Below are 17,900 nucleotides of genomic sequence, written 5' to 3'. Positions count from 1 at the left end.
GACAGTAGAAAACAAGGCATGTGCATTATTACTGTTTTTGGCAATGTTGCCTGAGAAGAAAGATTGTCTTGCATTTTTCAGTTTCAAGTTGAGGATTTGAAGTCTTCCTTTATATATGTCATAGTGAACCTGGAGATTTATTTTCCGCCACATGCGTTCAGCTTTCCGACACTCTCTTCTTTCTATTCTTACTAGTGTGGCATTTCCCCATGGAGACTTTTTTTTTGCCTGAGACCACTTTCACCTTAGTGGGCGCAATGGCATCAATACTTTTTGTAAGTTTCAGAATGAAATTATCAACTAGCTCATTTACTGAGACCCAGGGGAGGGTTTGTGTGGAGGTGAAGATTGAATACATTTTCCACAGGTGTTTTCTGTGATATTACATTTTGTGATGACTTTTCTTTAAACATCTGTCTGCACAGAGACAGAAAACACAGGAATGATCAGAAAGAGCAACATCAATCACAGCAACCTTAGAAATCCTCACACCCTTGGACATTACTTAGTCCAGAGTGTGGCCTTTGTTGTGTGTGGGCTCGGTTACATGCTGCATAAATCAATAATTATCAATGATGCAATAAAATTATTTGGTCCCCTTGTCATGAAGTTTGTCAACATGAATGTTAAAATCACCCAAAATAACTACACGTTCAAAGTAAATACAGATCATAGACAGCAGCACAGAAAATTCTTTAAAAAAGGTTGCACAGATTTGGGAGGCCTGTAGACATTTAGAAACATAACTCCGGAGGAATAATTCAACTTAAGAGCTTCATATTCAAAGGAGGCACAGTTTCCATAATATATCTGCTTGCATTGGAGGGATTCATTTTACAGGACATCCACCCCTCTTCCTTTCTTATGAACTCTGGCATCACTTTTAAAACCGAAGTTGGAAGGAGCTGATTCAATAAGAACAGCACCACTGTTATCCTGATTTAACCAGGTTTCAATTAAGAATAAACAAGATGATCAAGATTGTGCTTGATAATGAAATCAGTGATTAAAAATGTTTTTCCTGCCAAAGACCTGATATATAATGAGGCTAGATTTAATGTGTTAATGTCATTATCTGCCCCATATTTTAGGATTGGCTGTGACTGATGAGGGATGGGTGCTAGATTTGATAAATTTACAGAATCAGTTGGGGGTTTTTTCTTAGCGTTTTTGGTTTACTTTTCAAGACTGGAACTGAGGAAGCTGGGGCCCTGACTTCTCCTGGAAAAAGCCATGAGTACAGTCCATCTGGTAGTCTGAGTCCAGCACATATCATTAGAGCTCGCTGTATTTGATACACAAGTAACTGAACGTGCTGTACTGTTATCAGGCTGTGTTTGGCCAGAACTGGACTTAGAGCGAGTTTGTGTGGGAGGATGCAGTTAGGCATTTGAGGGGTGGAATCTAGGAATCGGGCAGGGTGTGAATTTTTTCTCCTGGCTGATCATGCTCAAAGGTCTCTTCATGCTTAGGCTTTGTTTTGGCTTCTTCATGTTTTGATTCCTCCTGTTTGGTGTCCTTTGCAGAGGGAACAGATGAGTGATGTAGGAGATAAATAAGGTTTGACATTAAAAGCTTTATCCCCATCCTGTATAGGTAATCCATCTGCTTTAAAAATGTGTCTGGTCCTAAAAGGAGTTGAAATTGTCAATAAAAAGAACTGAGTGGACGGCACATGCAGCTGAAAGCCATGTGTTAAGAGTCAAAAGTCTTGAGAATTTCTCAACTCCTTTTCCAACGGGCGGTAGAGGCCCACGGATTGACACTTCAATGTTCAGACAGCTGACTGTGTTTAGCAGATCAATAAAGTTTTGCTTCAGGATTTGCTTCAGATCCTGCAGCAGTGGAGCAAATCTGTTCTCCAGTTGTACTCATTGTTGTTTAGGAGGTTTCTTGTTATTCATCTCTTTGGCAGCTGTCCTAGGCTCTGTCCTGCTAGGACAGGGGTTGATGAGGCGCTATGCTTTGATGGTGGAGCAGGACAGCCGATCGCATAACAAATCTCATTGCGCTGGGCTCTACCTGTTGGTCTCCCTCAAATTCCTCAGGGAAATTGTTTACTCTCGATCTTAGCACCAAGAAAGTTCCAGCGATAACTTGTGGATTTATTACCTTGTACACAGTCCTCCTGTTTCTTCCTAGTGCTAACTAGCCATGTGTTAGCCTTTTCTTGTCCGCTGTGGGATAAGGCTGTATCGTTACCACACTGCCCAATCACTTCCACATTCACTACTTACCTCTGGATTTTGGTTTCCGGCACTGCATCTTCTGGAGAAGTTTGTGATAGTTATCTTCAGAGAAGGGAGGCATCTTGCTGCTAATTAGCTTTGGTTCCGTCTCACTGCAGGCTTTTGCTATGGGTAGGCCAAGGTTGAGGAGTACTAAGGTTGCAAAAGTATTTAAATATGGTAGTAGTTTGCTATACACAAAAAGTGTACAATCCCAGTGATTTATATCCAGGAGCTGCTGCTTGTAATTTATCTTGGAATAAAAGCATGAATATAAGCACACAATTTCAGGCAGAGGCGAGAGCAGAGAGAAAAGCGTCTGCACTGTGAGAAAGCCGAATCAGCACAGAATTGCATTGGTTGCTTTCTCCGTGGTATTGGGGTGGAAGAGACATTCCTGCGTGATGGCAGTGCAGGCCACTCTCTGTCATGATGAGTCTCCAGCTGCTGGGTTCTGCCTGAAAGCCGTCTTCCCATATTTGTAGTGCTTTGGCTTTGCATCAAGAGAGTTTCAGGGAGGACTGTTTGATTTACTGCCAATTACACCTGGCTCCTGGCACGTCTTGATGGTGCTAGTTAGCTTTCTGTTAGCCTGCTCCCTTTCAGTGTTTTGGGTTATCGGCAGAGTAGTTTAATTCCCATAATGTCCATTTATCTCCACATTCACTTCGAGCCGAATAATTTATGTGGTAATCATCCGTGGAAAAGGAAGGCATCTTAGTGCTAATTAGCTTCTGTTAGCTGAGCTCCTCAATCCCAGTCACTGTGTAGCTTTTTGGTAGGCCAAAGTCGCGCAGTGATGGAATGTTTTGTTTTTTTATCTAGAATTTTTATTGCTTGTTTGTATTGTGATTCAAGTGGTTTTGATATGCTCAAGTTGGCCTGCAACCAGCTTATCAAACAATAATTCAGATGACTAAAGATCATAGAGTGTAAAAACATTTTAGCAGCCTCTTTAGACATGTAATTTCTGATGGAACAACAATTAGCAATATTGAATTTGGTAGTTTTGCAGTTTTGTGCCTTAAAGGAAAGGTTTGAATCAATTAACACACCAAGATATTTAAATTCACTCACAACCTGTAATTTTTTATCCCGCTACAATTATGTGATGGTCACTATTGGGTTTATTGGTTTTACAAAAGAACAAACTGACTGTTTTTGAGAAATTTAATTACAGGCAACATTCTCTTAGCCATGCTGTAACCTGAGCCATGGATCTAGTAAGCTTATCTAAAACAACTGTAATAGGGAAGGTTTTCGTTGCCACCGTACTCTAAAGGGGAATTGTTGGGTCTTATGTTTATCATAAATAAGTCATAGAATGGGTCTTTACCTAGTTTGTAAAGTGTCCTGAGATAACTGTTGTTATGATTTGGCACTATAAATAACATTTAATTGAATTGAATTCAACTTCCTTGGATCTTCCATTTACAAATAAAACAGTGTCATCTGCATACATTATAGTTTCAACCTCAGGACACACAGATGGTCATTAATATAAATACTAAACAAGAGTGGACACCAGTGGGCAACTGCCGTGACTTTGATCTATGATTATTTATATGAACTGACTGAGACCTGCATGTTAAATACGATTCAACCCATTATGTTACACCATTACAGAAGTTAAATTCGGATATCTTAGTAAGGAGCACTTTATGATTTACTGTATCAAAATTCCCCCTAAGATCAAGAAATTCTGCACCTAAAATACCACCCAAATCAAGAGAGAATTTAATTTTTTCTAACAAAAGACATGTAGCTGTCTCTGTTGAATGTTTGGCTCTTATGGGGTGGAGAGAGGTAGAGCTGTTATCAAGATCAAAAATAATCTGCTCTGCTACCCATTCCAAAGACATCTTTTGCCTTAAAAGGTTTGAGGGACCTGATGGTTTTCATGATCTGTGACTCAGTGATGTTTGTTAGGCCAAAGGTATTTTCTACTATGGTGGCTGGCTCCTCTCTACCTGGAAACTCTGGGAGATTTCAGCCCCACAGTCAACAAAGTAATAGTTGAAGGCTTCTACTATTTCATTGGGCTGACTTAAAATAGTCCTATTTAGGTTAGTTTCAGGCATTTTTCTATTACTGTGATTTTCTCCTGTCAGTTTCTTTAAGTGGCTCCAGATCATTATAACATTTCCTCTGGCTTCATTTAAAGCTGCTATAAAAATGTGCCCTTGCTTTTCAGATTTATCTCATTATCTTGTTTCTTAACATTGTGTATTGATACCTATCATGTTGAAGTTTTGTTTTGATGGAGTTTAAAAATATTGTCATTTAACCAAGGGAGACTGTTCTTTTCCGCCCTATTTTTGATCTTACGGGTAAATTGTTTATAAATGCCATGTTTTTTGTTTGAAAATGTTAAACAATCTTGTTCCAGATTACTCCCTGATAGCAGCTTATTCCAGTTTAATTGCTCATTAGCGCACATGTGCGAAAGTTGCATGCTGCCTGTCACTGATCCACTACAGTTCGCTTACCAGCCCCGCCTGGGAGTGGAGGACTGCATCACCTACCTGCTGAACAGAGTCTACAGTCATCTGGACAAGCCTGCGAGCACTGTGAGGGTCATGTTCTTTGACTTCTCCAGGGCATTCAACACCAACCGTCCGGCTCTACAGGGTGAGAAGATGGCAGCGATGCAGGTGGATGCCCCCATTGTGTCCTGGATTGTGGATTACCTGATGGGCAGACCGCAGTATGTTCGCCTACAGAACTGTGTCTGACAGGGTGGTCAGAAACAATTGGGCCCCACAGGGGACTGTCCTCTTTCCCTTTCTCTTCACCCTCTTCACCTCAGACTTCAACTCCACCTTCAGAAGTTTTCTGATGACTCAGCAATAGTTGGCTGCATTGGAAAGGGGGACGGAAGTGAATACAGGACTGTTGTGAGCAACTTTGTCACTTGGAGTGAGTTAAATCATCTGCATCTCAACGTGACACAAACTAAGGAGCAGAGTGGATCTGAGGAGGATGAAAACACCTGTGACTCCTGTCTCCATCCAGGGGGTTCCTTTGGACACTGTAGAGGAATAAAAGTAGCTGGGGGTGTACTTCAATAATAAGTTGAACTGGACTAGAAACACAGAGGCTGTCTACAAAAAGGGCCAAAGTTGACTCTTCTTCCTGAGAAGGCTGAGGTCCTTTAACATCTGCCAGACAATGCTGAGGGTGTTTTATGAGTCTGTTGTGGCCAGTGCGATCTTCTTCGCTGTTTCATGCTGGGGCAGTGGGCTGAAGGTCTCAGACACCAACAGACTCAACAAACTGATCAGGAGGGCTGGTGATGTTGTGGGGGAGGAGCTGGACACCCTGACAACTGTGGCAGAGAGGAGGATGCTGTCCAGGCTCCAGTCTATCCTGGACAATGTCTCCCACCCTCTCTACGACACACTGATCCTGAAGCACACAGGGAGCCAATGCAACGATTTCAAAACTGGTGTAATGTGCTCCTGCCCTCTGGTCCTCGTCAGCACGAGTCAACTGAGTTCTGCAGTAATAGGAAGTTGTACATTTTCTTTTTAGGAAGACCAGAGAACAGGGCATTACAATAATCTTACCGACAAGAGATAAAAGCATGCATCAGAACCTTTGTGCTGGCCTGAGAGAGAAACGGGCGGACTCTGGCTCTATTCTTAAAATGGTAAAAAATCTATTATGTTATGTTTTTGATATGTGGAATAAAAGCGAGCTCAGAGTCAAAATTCTGTAACATTGGTAAAGGTTTCTCTCTCTGGCCTTCAGGACCAATGACTAAAACCTCTGTTTTGTTCTGGTTGAGCTGCAGGAAGTTTGCTTCCATCCATGACTTGATGTCTACAGTACAATGCCGTTAAAAAGGGCATCAATTGGCCCTGTGTCATCAGGAGACACGGCGATGTACAGTTGCGTATCGTCAACATAACTATGAAAGCTCATGACGTACCTCCTGATGACAGCTCCAAGGGGAAGCATGTAAAGATTAAAAGGAGTTGGACCCAGAATTGACCCCTGGGGAACCCCACCCTTTATCTTATGGGCTCCTGAGAAACAAGTATCCATACTTACAAAGAAACTTCGATCAGTAAGGTAGGATGTGAACCTGTTAAAAACAATACCAGAGGAGCCGACCAGGTCTCTCAGTCTATTTAATAAAATGTGATGGTCTACTGTATCCAAGGCGGCAGTTTGATCCAGCAGTACCAAGACTGTGAGTTTATTATAATCTAAATTACACCTGATGTCCTTTAAAAAAAATTAAAGTACGGTCTCTATACTGTGGTTCCTCCTAGAACCAGACTGATGGGTCTCTAAAATATGATTTGAGTTTAAAAAATTGTTTACTTGATTAAAAACTTAGTTGTTGGATACAGGCCAGTAGTTATTTAAAACATTGGGGTCTAAATCACTTGTCTTCATAAGGGAGTCACCACTGCCCAAAGGAGGTGGTGAAGACATCTGTCTGAAGAGAGCAATTCACCAGATACAACAGCTGTACCTTAAAGAATCCGTAGATTGTTTTAAAAAATGGTAATTGGATCTAAAAGACAGGTTGTGGGCTTTATCTTTACCAAGTGTCCTAACATCAACCATGGTTAAACTCTTCAGTGTTTCCTCCAGTAAAAGTAATGCTCCAGTTGTTAAAAGCTGTTGGGATGAAAAATTGGATCTTTAGGGTGCAGGCCTTCGTGTTTGAAAAGGTGGGGTCTGTTTAAAAAAGCTGTAAAGTTATAGTTGTAAAAGATGTGGTTGTAGTTCTGCTAGCTGTGGTTGTGGCCCAATCAGCTGTGGTTATAGCCTGGCTAGCAGTGCTAGTAGCCCTGCTAACTGTGGTTGTAGCCATGCTTACTGTGGCTGTAGCTATGCTAACTGTGGATGTCGCCCTGCTAGCTGTGCTTATCGCCATGCTAGCTGTGAATATAGCCCTGCTAGCTGTGGTTGTGGCCATGCTAGCTATGGTTGTAGCCATGCTCTTCTTGGCTTGGTAGAGGGCTTGGTCACCATCTTTATCCATTTTCTGTGTAAGAGTTAGGCACAAGAGTAGAAAACATGCCAAAGTGGTAAAGATACATGTAGATGACAAAGCTAATATCTTTTGAAGTTTTAAGTTGGCTTTTGGAGCAAACACCCAGAGGCTGCCAAACTGCGTGACTCCATGGCTCCATCCTGAAAATCCAAACAAGGATTCCCCGGTTTAAATTTATTAAAATCACCCATGACAAAGCCTGGTGCATTTGGCTTGAAGGCTAGAAGACAAGCTCATCAACTTTTTTGCGCAGTGAATGGACATTTGCGAGGATGACCCTGGCTCCTGGGCCTCTTTTCCTCACCATTGGTCTGGATGCCTGGCTCCAGAGGGACCAGCAGCCGGATAATCTCCCTAGGGAAAACTGTAGAGGCATCAACAGTGTCCACACTGGTAACGCGCAGTAGTAATAGGGAATTCCGATTGTACTGGAGAGGCTCTCCATACACAGAAAGACTGCATAAAAAGTGACATGACAGCGTCCACAGAAAAAAAAGGCCCAACATACTGAGGTGAGTCATCATGTTGCCTCAGTTTCCAATGCAGATCAGTCACATATCAGTCACAGAAAGGTTAGTAGGACCTTAAACAGGACACACGGGACAGGTTAAAAACCATTGCTTAAAACTGATAAAAAATATAGCACGATTAAGAGGGTTAAAAACAGTTAAAAGACCCTAGTTTGGTCAGACACAGACTGCACTTTCACACTGCTGGCGCGTTTCACTATTACACACAGCAGCATTGTGAGGGCGTTAGTTAGATAGTTAAAGGTTTAATTAGCAATAAGAAAGTAACATTATTGAATTTCTAAGACCACCAGGAACTTATAAAGGACTAATAAAAAAGGTGTTTAACACGCTAAATATTGATACACCAGGTGTGGTTATATGCGCTGGGGACCGGAACATTAATTTACAACCCACTCTGGACCCTTCAATTTAAACAAAAAATATAAAACCTGAAGATTTATACGCTAAAATAATGCTTAAAGAAATAAGCATGTTTGATGCATGGAGATAATTACACCCGACCGATAAGTGTTTTACTTCCTTCTCCAACTCGCATTGTATGTATTCAAGAATTTTTTTTTTATTAAAAAAAATTATAAAATTGACAGACAGGATTATAAACGTGACATAGGGGTAAGAGATATTTCTGATCATGTGGGGGTATATTTGACACTGCTTTTAGATAACAGACCTAGAGAGAGACTGTGGAGACTAAACACCAGCTTCTTAAATGACTCCCAATGCAGAAAATATAAAGAGGAAGAATATGAAGAGTATATGTTGTTTAATAATATGGAGTTGGTGTCTCCCAGTACATTATGGGGCGCAACCAAGGCTGTTATTAGGGGCAAGCTCGTAAGAAGATGAAAAAGAGAAGCAAATTATGAATGATGATGAAATGATTTGACTGCAAAACTAAAGTCCCTGGAAATCAGACATATGAAGTATAATGATACTGATGTCTTAAGCCCAATCAGAGATACAAAACAAACTCTGAATAACATATATGCAAGTCAATTGGGGAAAAAAAAGAGTTAAATGTATCAAGCAAACATGAAAAAAAAACCTGCAAGAAACAGCAAAAAACTGCTAGCATCGAGTATACGCAAACATTTGGCAGATATATTATTCAAAAACTTAAAAATCAACAGACTGATCTAATGCATCACAAACTGGAATATATTCAATGCTCATTTGAAACTTATTATAAGAACTTATACTCAACCCAAGGTGGTTGAATCTTCAGCTGTATCAATTTCTATATTTATTTTCGATAGGAATGGAGCAGAATAAAATGATGACCCAAGACATAACAGATGAAGAAATAAATAAAGCCATATCGAGAATAGGTAAAATGCCAGGAGCTGATGGCTATGCAACGTCATGGTATAAAATCTTTTGAGAAATGATTGTACCGCTGCTTAAAAAATGCTTTAATGATGTCCTTGGGGGCAGGTAGATGCCGCTTTCCTGGAGACAAGCTATAATTTCAGTGATCCCCAAACCAGGTAAAGACAAGACAGAATGTAGGTTGTACAGACCCATATCAGTACTAAACATGGACTACAGATTATATGCTGTATATATCCTCTACAACTCCTCACTCAGGGGGAGGAGGAAATAAAGAGGACAGAAGGGAAGGAGTGGGAGCCACTCCCTGTGCAATTAATGATCTACCTGGACACTTATCTTCTTTCTTTATGCAATAAGTTTATCAACAACTTAAGTGCAATGATTTAATCTTACTGCTCATTTCTATCATATACAGTCATACATATTTTATCTTATATCCTCAAAGCAATTTCAGTCAAAAACAACTGGACTGGTTGTTTGTCTAGGAAGACGTTTCACCTCTCATCCAAGAGGCTTCATCAGTTCATGTACGCATCTGACCAGGCTGGGACTGGTCCAACTAACTGGTGTGGAGATCCTGGTATTTAACCTCTCACAAGGCCGATGATGTCACTGAAACCCTTTGTGCTCCAAGTGCCCACGCCCGTCGTTAGAGTGACAGTCGGTGGTGGGCAGTTGGTTTCGACGTCGTTAGTGCTCTATTGAGTCTGAACGACAGTCGTTGGGGTCACCCGGGCCATGTGTGAACAGTTGTCCTTTGAGGTTAGATTGTTGAATCTCCTGGGAAGGGACGAAAGGGCGGCATTGTAAATTGGAGATAAGTGGTGTCTCAGACCCCCTCCTCTGTTTAGCGATGGTTTCTCCACTTTAACATAGATGGCTTCTTTTACTCCTCTTTCAAACCATCTGTCCTCTCTGTCCAAGATTTGGACATTGCTGTCATCAAAGGAGTGGGCTTTCTCCTTGAGGTGTAAGTGGACAGCCGAGTCCAGGCCTGAGGAGTTAGCTCTCCTGTGTTGGGCCATGCGTTTATGCAGTGGTTGTTTTGTTTCTCCAATGTAAAGATCTTTGCATTCCTCGTTGCATTGGACAGCATAAACCAGGTTGCTTTTGTGGTGGTGTGGTGTTCTGTCCTTCGGATGTACTAGTCTCTGTCTGAGTGTGTTACCGGGTTTGAAATACACAGGGATGCAGTGTTTGTTGAAAATCCTCCTGAGTTTCTCCGATACCCCAGCCACATATGGGATGACTATGTTGTTTCTCCTGTTATCTTCTTCTTTCTCAACCACTTTGGTTTTCTTTCTGGAGGCAGCTGCCGTTTTAACAAAGGTCCAGCTGGGGTAGCCACAAGTTGTGAGGGCGCCTCTCAGGTGCTTGCGTTCTTCCCCTTGAGCCTGTGAGCTAGTGGGTACGTTATCAGCTCTGTGCTGCAGTGTTCTGATCAGAACACTGCAGGGGCGCCCTCACAACTTGTGGCTACCCCAGCTGGACCTTTGTTAAAACGGCAGCTGCCTCCAGAAAGAAAACCAAAGTGGTTGACACCAGTTAGTTGGACCAGTCCCAGCCTGGTCAGATGCGTACATGAACTGATGAAGCCTCTTGGATGAGAGGTGAAACGTCTTTTTGCTTTGAGGATAACGATGACCTGGACGAATGAGAACATTCACAAATTTTATCTTATACATTTCATTTAGCTTATATGATTTAATTTTCCATGAATTTAATTTTACCTGTATTTTTACATCTACCTCATATATATTTGACTAAGAGTTTATTGTTTACTGTTTATTGTTTTGTTTTTTTTAAATATTTTCTGTATTTATTTAGCTAAGAGTTGAATGGTTATCCTATACTGTATTTTTTTATACCTCCCTTGTGTTGCTGCTGTTGTAGCTGCTGGAAACTCAATTTCCTTGCGGGAGTCATCCCAAAGGGATCAATAAAGAGAAGTAGTAAGTCTAAGTCTATGCATTAATACTAGCAAGAATCCTCTAAGTTTAGAGGATATTGTCCCAGATCTCATAGACCCAGATCAGACAGGCTTTCTGAAACACAGGCAAGCTCAGGAGAATGTGTGACATGCTTTTTGTCATTGTGCAGTGTCTGCTCTACCTGCCTTACCTTAAATAAACCCTTGGTGATAAATAAACCCGCTTGGGGATAAATAAAGTCTTGAATCTCTTCACCTCATTAATAGGATGAGAAGTAGCAGTAGGGAATCCATAGCTATTAGTCTTGATGCCAAAAAGGCTTTTGATTCTTTTCGTTGGGAATATTTAGGGCCCGAGCACCGACGAACGTAGGGCCAGCAAAGGCCCTATTGGAATTGAAGGAATTATTAGGGCCTGAGCTCCGACGAACATCTGGCAATTGAAGGATTTTTTTTTCTTCTTCTTGTTATTCATGGAAATTAATTGGAACTTTTTGCAAGCTTTAACATATTCAAAAACTCCCCAAACTTCACACAAAATTCAAGCACGGTAAAAATGTAGGTATTTCATTGTTTTCAGAAATGTGCGTGGCAAATTGGCTCGCTAGCGCCCCCTAGAATCAGCCAGGGTGCTACGAATTAGGTATATTTACCAAAATCGGTAGGCCTTTAGAACTCTTCCAGACATTCAAAAAAGCCTCCTGGAGCCATGTGGTAAACTCAACAGGAAGTTGGCCATTTTGAAGTACCATCTTAAGACATGTCTGACCAAACAATACTGAACATTTTGAGTTTTCACTGCAATGTGTGGGCATGGCTTGGCGTAAAATTTAAGAAACAGGAATTTGCTGTAATATCAACAAACATCGCCCTATCTGCATCCAAATCCAAATTTTTGATGTATGACAAGAGTTCAGGCCTGAAGACCCTCTAAATTACAGCCCCTCCCCCAAGATTGGCATAAGAAATATGAAAATTGGTAAGCATATAAAACACCCTAGACTAAAAAAAAAGCCTCTTCGACCAATACCCTTAACTCAATAGAAGGTCGGCCATATTGAATTTTATGTTCATTTTTCCACTTTATCACATGTCGTGCTTTAACAAACTCCTCTTAGAAATATGACACGATCATCTTCAAAATTATCCAGTATCATCGAAGAACATGTGTGACCAAACAACTCACAACTTGGCACTTTTTTTTTGCCCCGTGTTGCCATGGTATGGTGCCAAAGTTATGCATTTTGCCATGAAATCGGACATTACTGTAAATTCACCATACATTGTCCAATCTCCCTCAAATTTCTCATGATTCATAAGAGTCACCTCCTGAACAGAAACCAATCTTAATATTGCCTCACAGTCAGGGCGCCCCCTGCTGGCAACAGGAAGTCACATGTTTTTACACGTCTTTATACTTTAAATAACTACTTCTACAGATTTTACACGATCAACTTCAAAATCAGTCAGTACCATCAGTCAATACCATCTAAAGACATCAAACCATACTCATTGTTTACGTTTTAACTTTATTGTGTAGTCGTGACATGGCCCCAAATTCAGCCGTATCGCCAACGACAGGAAACTTTTTTACTTGAACATACATTGTTCAATTTGCACAAACGTTCTCATACATGACAAGAGTCGAGGCCTGAACACACCAAAATCTCAATATTGACTCATAGTGATACTATTGAATATTGGCAAACTCTAAATTACAGCCCCTCCCCCAGGATTGACATAAAATTATGAAATCGGGTAAGCATATGTAACTCATTGAGATGTACAAAAAAGCCTTGTGGATTCGACATGCTAAAGTCAACAGGAAGTCAACCATTTTTAATTATATGGCCATATTTGCATATTTGCACGTGTCGTATTTGCACAAACTCCTCCTAGGGATTTAGCACGATTAACTTCAAAATCAGCCAGTATCATCTAAAGACATGTCTGAACACAGGGTTTGGCACTTTTTTCTATTTTTTGCTCTGTGTCGTCGTAACTTGGCGTCAAAGTTAGTAGCTGTAACTTCAGCATGCATTGTCAAATCTCCAGCACATTTCTCATGCATGAAAAGAGTCATTTCCTGAACACACCTACATCTCAATATTGACTCACACTGCTAGCGCCCCATATTGGCAGGATCAAAAATTACAAAGATTATCCAATTCACGTGAAATTTCCATTGTGGATTCTACACTTCATGTATGAAAACACAAGGCATGTTTTGTGCATGTTGGGTAATGGCATGGTGGCCATGTTGGACTTTTCGCCATGAAAGAGGAAGTCGCTCTAACTTAAATATACATTGTCCAAACTGCATCAAATTTCGTATACATGATCAGAGTCCAGGGGTCCGTTTCACAAAGCAGGTTCAAAAAACTCTGAGTCTAACCCTGAACTCTGAGTTTTCGGTTTCAGAACAGCAGATTTGCGTTAGGTTGATCAACTCAGAGTAGTTTGACCTGGAGTTAAGCGCGTGCACCAAAAGTAAAAAAAGACAGCATCAATGGAGCCCTGATTCGACGAGTCACCATAGCAACGGGGAAGCGGAGCGCTATGCTACCACTGGAAATGGAACTATTAATGCGCTCATACGGTGAGTTTGAGCAGGTTTACACCGCTGCTGCAGCAAAAGAGAGGGAGACGGTGCGGGAGAACATTGCTGCTCGGGTCAGTACATTAGTTTAAATGTAGTCCTGTTGCAGTCACAGTAATATCACAGGGGGAACTGCTTGAGTGGGAGCCTATTAGTTTATTTCATTTAAGTGGAACCCCGTGGGGGAGAAGCGCACTTGGCAGCAGCTTAAGATGAAACATAAAAACATTGTTCAAACAGGTAAAACATCGGCACAATCTCATGGTGACGCCTCATTTTGAGCATGTTTTACGTGGTAAAGTAAATATTACCGTAAGTGGCTGTTTTATATGTTGTATAAAAAACTCCCATTTGCAAAAAAACGCAGCGCAACACACAATATCTGCTGGGATATGAGAGCATGACTGGTTGTTAATGTTGTAAATGTAAGGACGGATGAGATGGACTGTGACGTGAAACGTTGTTGTGCGTATTCAGCACCCCTGTCGTGAAATTCACCCCTTTGCATTATAGGGGATATTCTGGATCAGAAGGCTGTTGTTTCCACCTATAGGAGTAGTTTATATACCGGTAACCACATTAAAAGCACACACTTTTAAACCTATGAATTGCAAGAAAAACTGGGATTATATTTAGGAAACGCTGAGTCAAATACATTCAACTTGCTTAAAAGATCCATTTCATTCATTTTGTAATTATGGCTGCAGTATATCAAGGACGTCAATGCGCGCGGTCTGATAATCATCTCCCGACGAATATTTAATTCTCTGTGCAGTAATGCGTTATCAAAAGGATATGCCATGGTAGTGAAATAGTTGCCACCTAATATAACTTCTAATGTAGGCCTACTGACTGATGTTTGCAGTGATTTTCTGAAAAAACAGCCGGAACTATACTACACCAAAACTCGCCCGCTGACTGAATGAATGAGGAAATCAAACACTGTGCGTGGCTGAAAGAGGGCGGAGACAGAGAGACTCTCAAGGTTTTCTGAGAAAAACCTGGTCCCGACCAGGTTAGTTTCAGAGAGCATGTTACCATGGTAACTGACCGAGAGGTTAAGTTACCTCTCTTTGTGAAACAGGCTAGAGTTACCCCTCTGTCTCTGGTTTGAGTTACCTCCCTTTGTGAAACGGAAAACTCAGAGTTTCCCTCATTTCAGGGTTAACAGACTCAGAGTTTTCACTAAACCTGCTTTGTGAAACAGGCTTCAGGCCTGAAGACAAACATGCCAATATTTACCAACAGCCCCAACGCCACCTACTGGCAACAAGTCAGCCAAAATTCATCCGATTTACATTAAAATTTCAATGTGTTCCACACTTGATGAAGAGCAACTCAAAGCGTGTTTGGTACTCACACTCTATGAAAGTCTAAAAATATATAGGAAGGCCCTCCGTAATTCCAGACCAGCCTATCGCTCATCTTTAATTGAGGATTATAAGAACTATCCTAGATTTCTTTTCAGCACTGTCGCCAGGCTGACAGTGAGCCATGTATTCCTATAACCCTCAGTAGTAAATCAACTCCTTTGGCACAAATTTTTCTTCAAACCCAGGAACCGTAGAAACAACTGTACGACCTCATATATGCTTGGACTGCTTTTCTACAGTTGATCTTAACAAATGAACATCTACTATTTCCGTATCAAAACCTCACGCTGTCCATTCGTACCATGCCCAAGCATGCTTCACAGCTAAAGTCTAGTTTGTTTGACCAGTGTGAGTACAACTGTTCCGCATCCAGGCATGGCACGCTTGCCGGCCACAGCCCGGTTGAGAGAGGTGGGCTTTTGAAAAGCAAGGATGCACATGTACGGGCACGAGCATGCACACATGTACGAGCACAAGTGTGAGCATTGATGGTCCTCATGTCTATCTATATACATCTGTTCCTTGCGACGTACATTTAAAAAGATGCGCTTAACGGTTTGCAGTGGTCTGATGCAGAGGTGAAGTGTTTGCTGCAGATTTGGACGGATGAAACGTTCAAAAACAGTCTGACACAACCGTCACGCCTTGGCCCGGATCATTTCAAGTAATGTGAGTTCAAACGGTCCTGGCCCGCGGGGGAAGAGGGAGGGGGCACGGTACGAATGGACAGTGTGAGTGCGCCGGGAGAGACTAGACTAGACTGCCATTCAGTGAAGTAAGAGGAGAAGAAAGGACATAGTAGGTTGCTTTTGGCTTAAATTTGTTTGTTGTTCTTTTGCCCCAGTTTATTTAGTTTCATTGCAATTCCTGTTTTTTTATGGCTGTTGACTAAACTTTTTGTAAATACATGCTTTTTTGCACTACTCTTGATTATCTACATGCTTATTTTTGCTTTAGAAAGTTTGTGGTGCCACACCCCTTCATCTGCCTTCACATGGGGTGGCAGCACTACACCTGATATGTGATTAAAGCTAGTAAGTTATTTTGTCAAATGTGCCTTGTTTACTGAGTGTTTTGTCCAAATTCCAATTTAAAATCATTTTTTGTTACATGTTTCCTTCGAATTATTTTGTCTGGACTTTCTAAATAAAAGATAGAGACCTAGAGCAGCATTATGGAGCATCACTGTTCTAATAAACACAACCAAGTCCTTACCTGCATGTGTCTTCTGTCATTTTGTCAGTATCTGTGCAGGCACAGAACTTGCCCTGGGAAAACAGTAAAAGTGTAAAAGGTTTACAATACCAAATGCAGTGCTCAGTAACAGTACTTTATTTTAATTAATTTATTTGTCTCTTCACCTTGAAAAGTTGGACTCCAATGCAAGCAAACATGAAGTCCAGTAGCATGGTGACCAGTACAATATTTCCAATGGTCTTGACAGCAACAAACACAGACTGAACAACATGCTACAAAGACAGAGATATGATAGATGATCAATCAGGTCTGTATTAGGGACATTTAGAACTGCACATATATTGATAAACATCTCTTACCTTGAGTCCCTTGGCTCTATTGATGGCCCTTAGGGGCCGGAGTACCCTTAATACCCTGAGAATCTTCACCACTGAGATAGCACTGGATCTAGATGAAACAAACACAGCCAGAGCATATTTAGTATTTACATTACTCTGAATATATATTGTTGTCTAATGCTGCAATGACACATGGCAATGCTTTATTAAAGTTGTACTCCATAAGATTCAATTTTCTTTAAAAATTAGATTTATTGGATTTTCAAAATTTATTTGACCCGCGACCCGACCCGGATAAGCGGTTGAAGATAAGTTGAGATGAGATGAAAAGATGATTTTCACAATTAATTTGACACATCCATTAATGAGGGAGTACATGCCCACGTTCAAAAAGAAAAGAACAAGCCAAACAGAGAGGATCATAACGCTGAGGTAAACAACAAAAACAAATCAAAGCGAAAATACATAAATGAAAAAAATTAGTATTATTATTATTAAATAGCCATAAAGAATATTATTGTCGCCGTACAAATCTTTGACTTTTCTGATCCCTCTCTCTGCCCTCTCTCTCCCTCTCCCTCTCTGAGTTTAAAGCCAAGGTCAGTTCTACCTGGTGAAAATCTGCGGTTTCCCCATATTGGTGTCAAACCTGATATATCTGACATTATGGGGCTTGCATTTTGTACCACACCTTAATAGTGTCCTCGACAAATGGGTTGTGGGAAGTTTTTAACAGGTTGTTCAAAGAATCCGCATATAAATAAAGATTTAGGGGTATGGAAATGTAGTGGCCTTTTCTATTGTAACCCAGGGCATAGAAGCATCGCCCATGAACCAGTACATGGCTGCTCTAATCTGAGCTGCCCAATAGTACCAGAGATAGTTTGGCATTTGAAGTCCTCCACTGTCATGTGTCAAGGAAAGTAGTGTGATTCTGAGTCTCAGACATTTATTATTCCAAATTAAATAAGATGTTAACTCTCTCAGTTTATTAAATAGATTCAATGGATTGGAATAGAAACAGAAATGTAGGTAAGATATTCATTCGTCCAATTAAAGAAATAGGTAGATCTGACCATCCTTTAAGGGATTCTGACACATAAGTTAAAATAGGATTATAGTTCTCTGGAACTAGGTCTTTTATGTCGGTAGTGATTTTTATTCCCGGATAGGTAAAGCCCCAAAGTGAATTTTGAAAGGTATTCGCCACTGGTGGGTAGACTCTTTCATTCTTCCCAAGAAACAGTATCTTAGACTTTGCATAATTTACTTTATAACCAGAAAAACTCCTCAAAGACTCCAATAGTTTAGTAAGTGTCGTTAAGGACTGTGCCAGATTTTTTTTAAGAACAGAAC

At 40.9% G+C, this 17,900-nt stretch overlaps 1 protein-coding gene across 1 annotated transcript in view; it reads right to left on the bottom strand.

The window, feature by feature from the left end:
- The window catches only part of LOC310965473 (dihydropyridine-sensitive L-type skeletal muscle calcium channel subunit alpha-1-like), a 293,992-nt gene that overhangs the window by 162,700 nt on the left and 113,392 nt on the right, over positions 1 to 17,900 (bottom strand). The window contains exons 21-23 of the mRNA XM_083939088.1: positions 16,566 to 16,653; positions 16,371 to 16,478; positions 16,225 to 16,277 (exon numbers count right to left, since the gene is read on the bottom strand). Coding sequence (XP_083795214.1) covers positions 16,225 to 16,277; positions 16,371 to 16,478; positions 16,566 to 16,653 — 249 coding nt within the window. The remainder of the gene's footprint in view (positions 1 to 16,224; positions 16,278 to 16,370; positions 16,479 to 16,565; positions 16,654 to 17,900) is intronic.

This window comes from Echiichthys vipera, assembly GCF_963691815.1.
Source record: "Echiichthys vipera genome assembly, chromosome: X".
Taxonomy (NCBI): Eukaryota; Metazoa; Chordata; class Actinopteri; order Perciformes; family Trachinidae; genus Echiichthys; species Echiichthys vipera.
The sequence above is the reverse complement of the archived record's forward strand: the minus strand, read 5'-3'. Positions and strand labels throughout refer to the sequence as shown.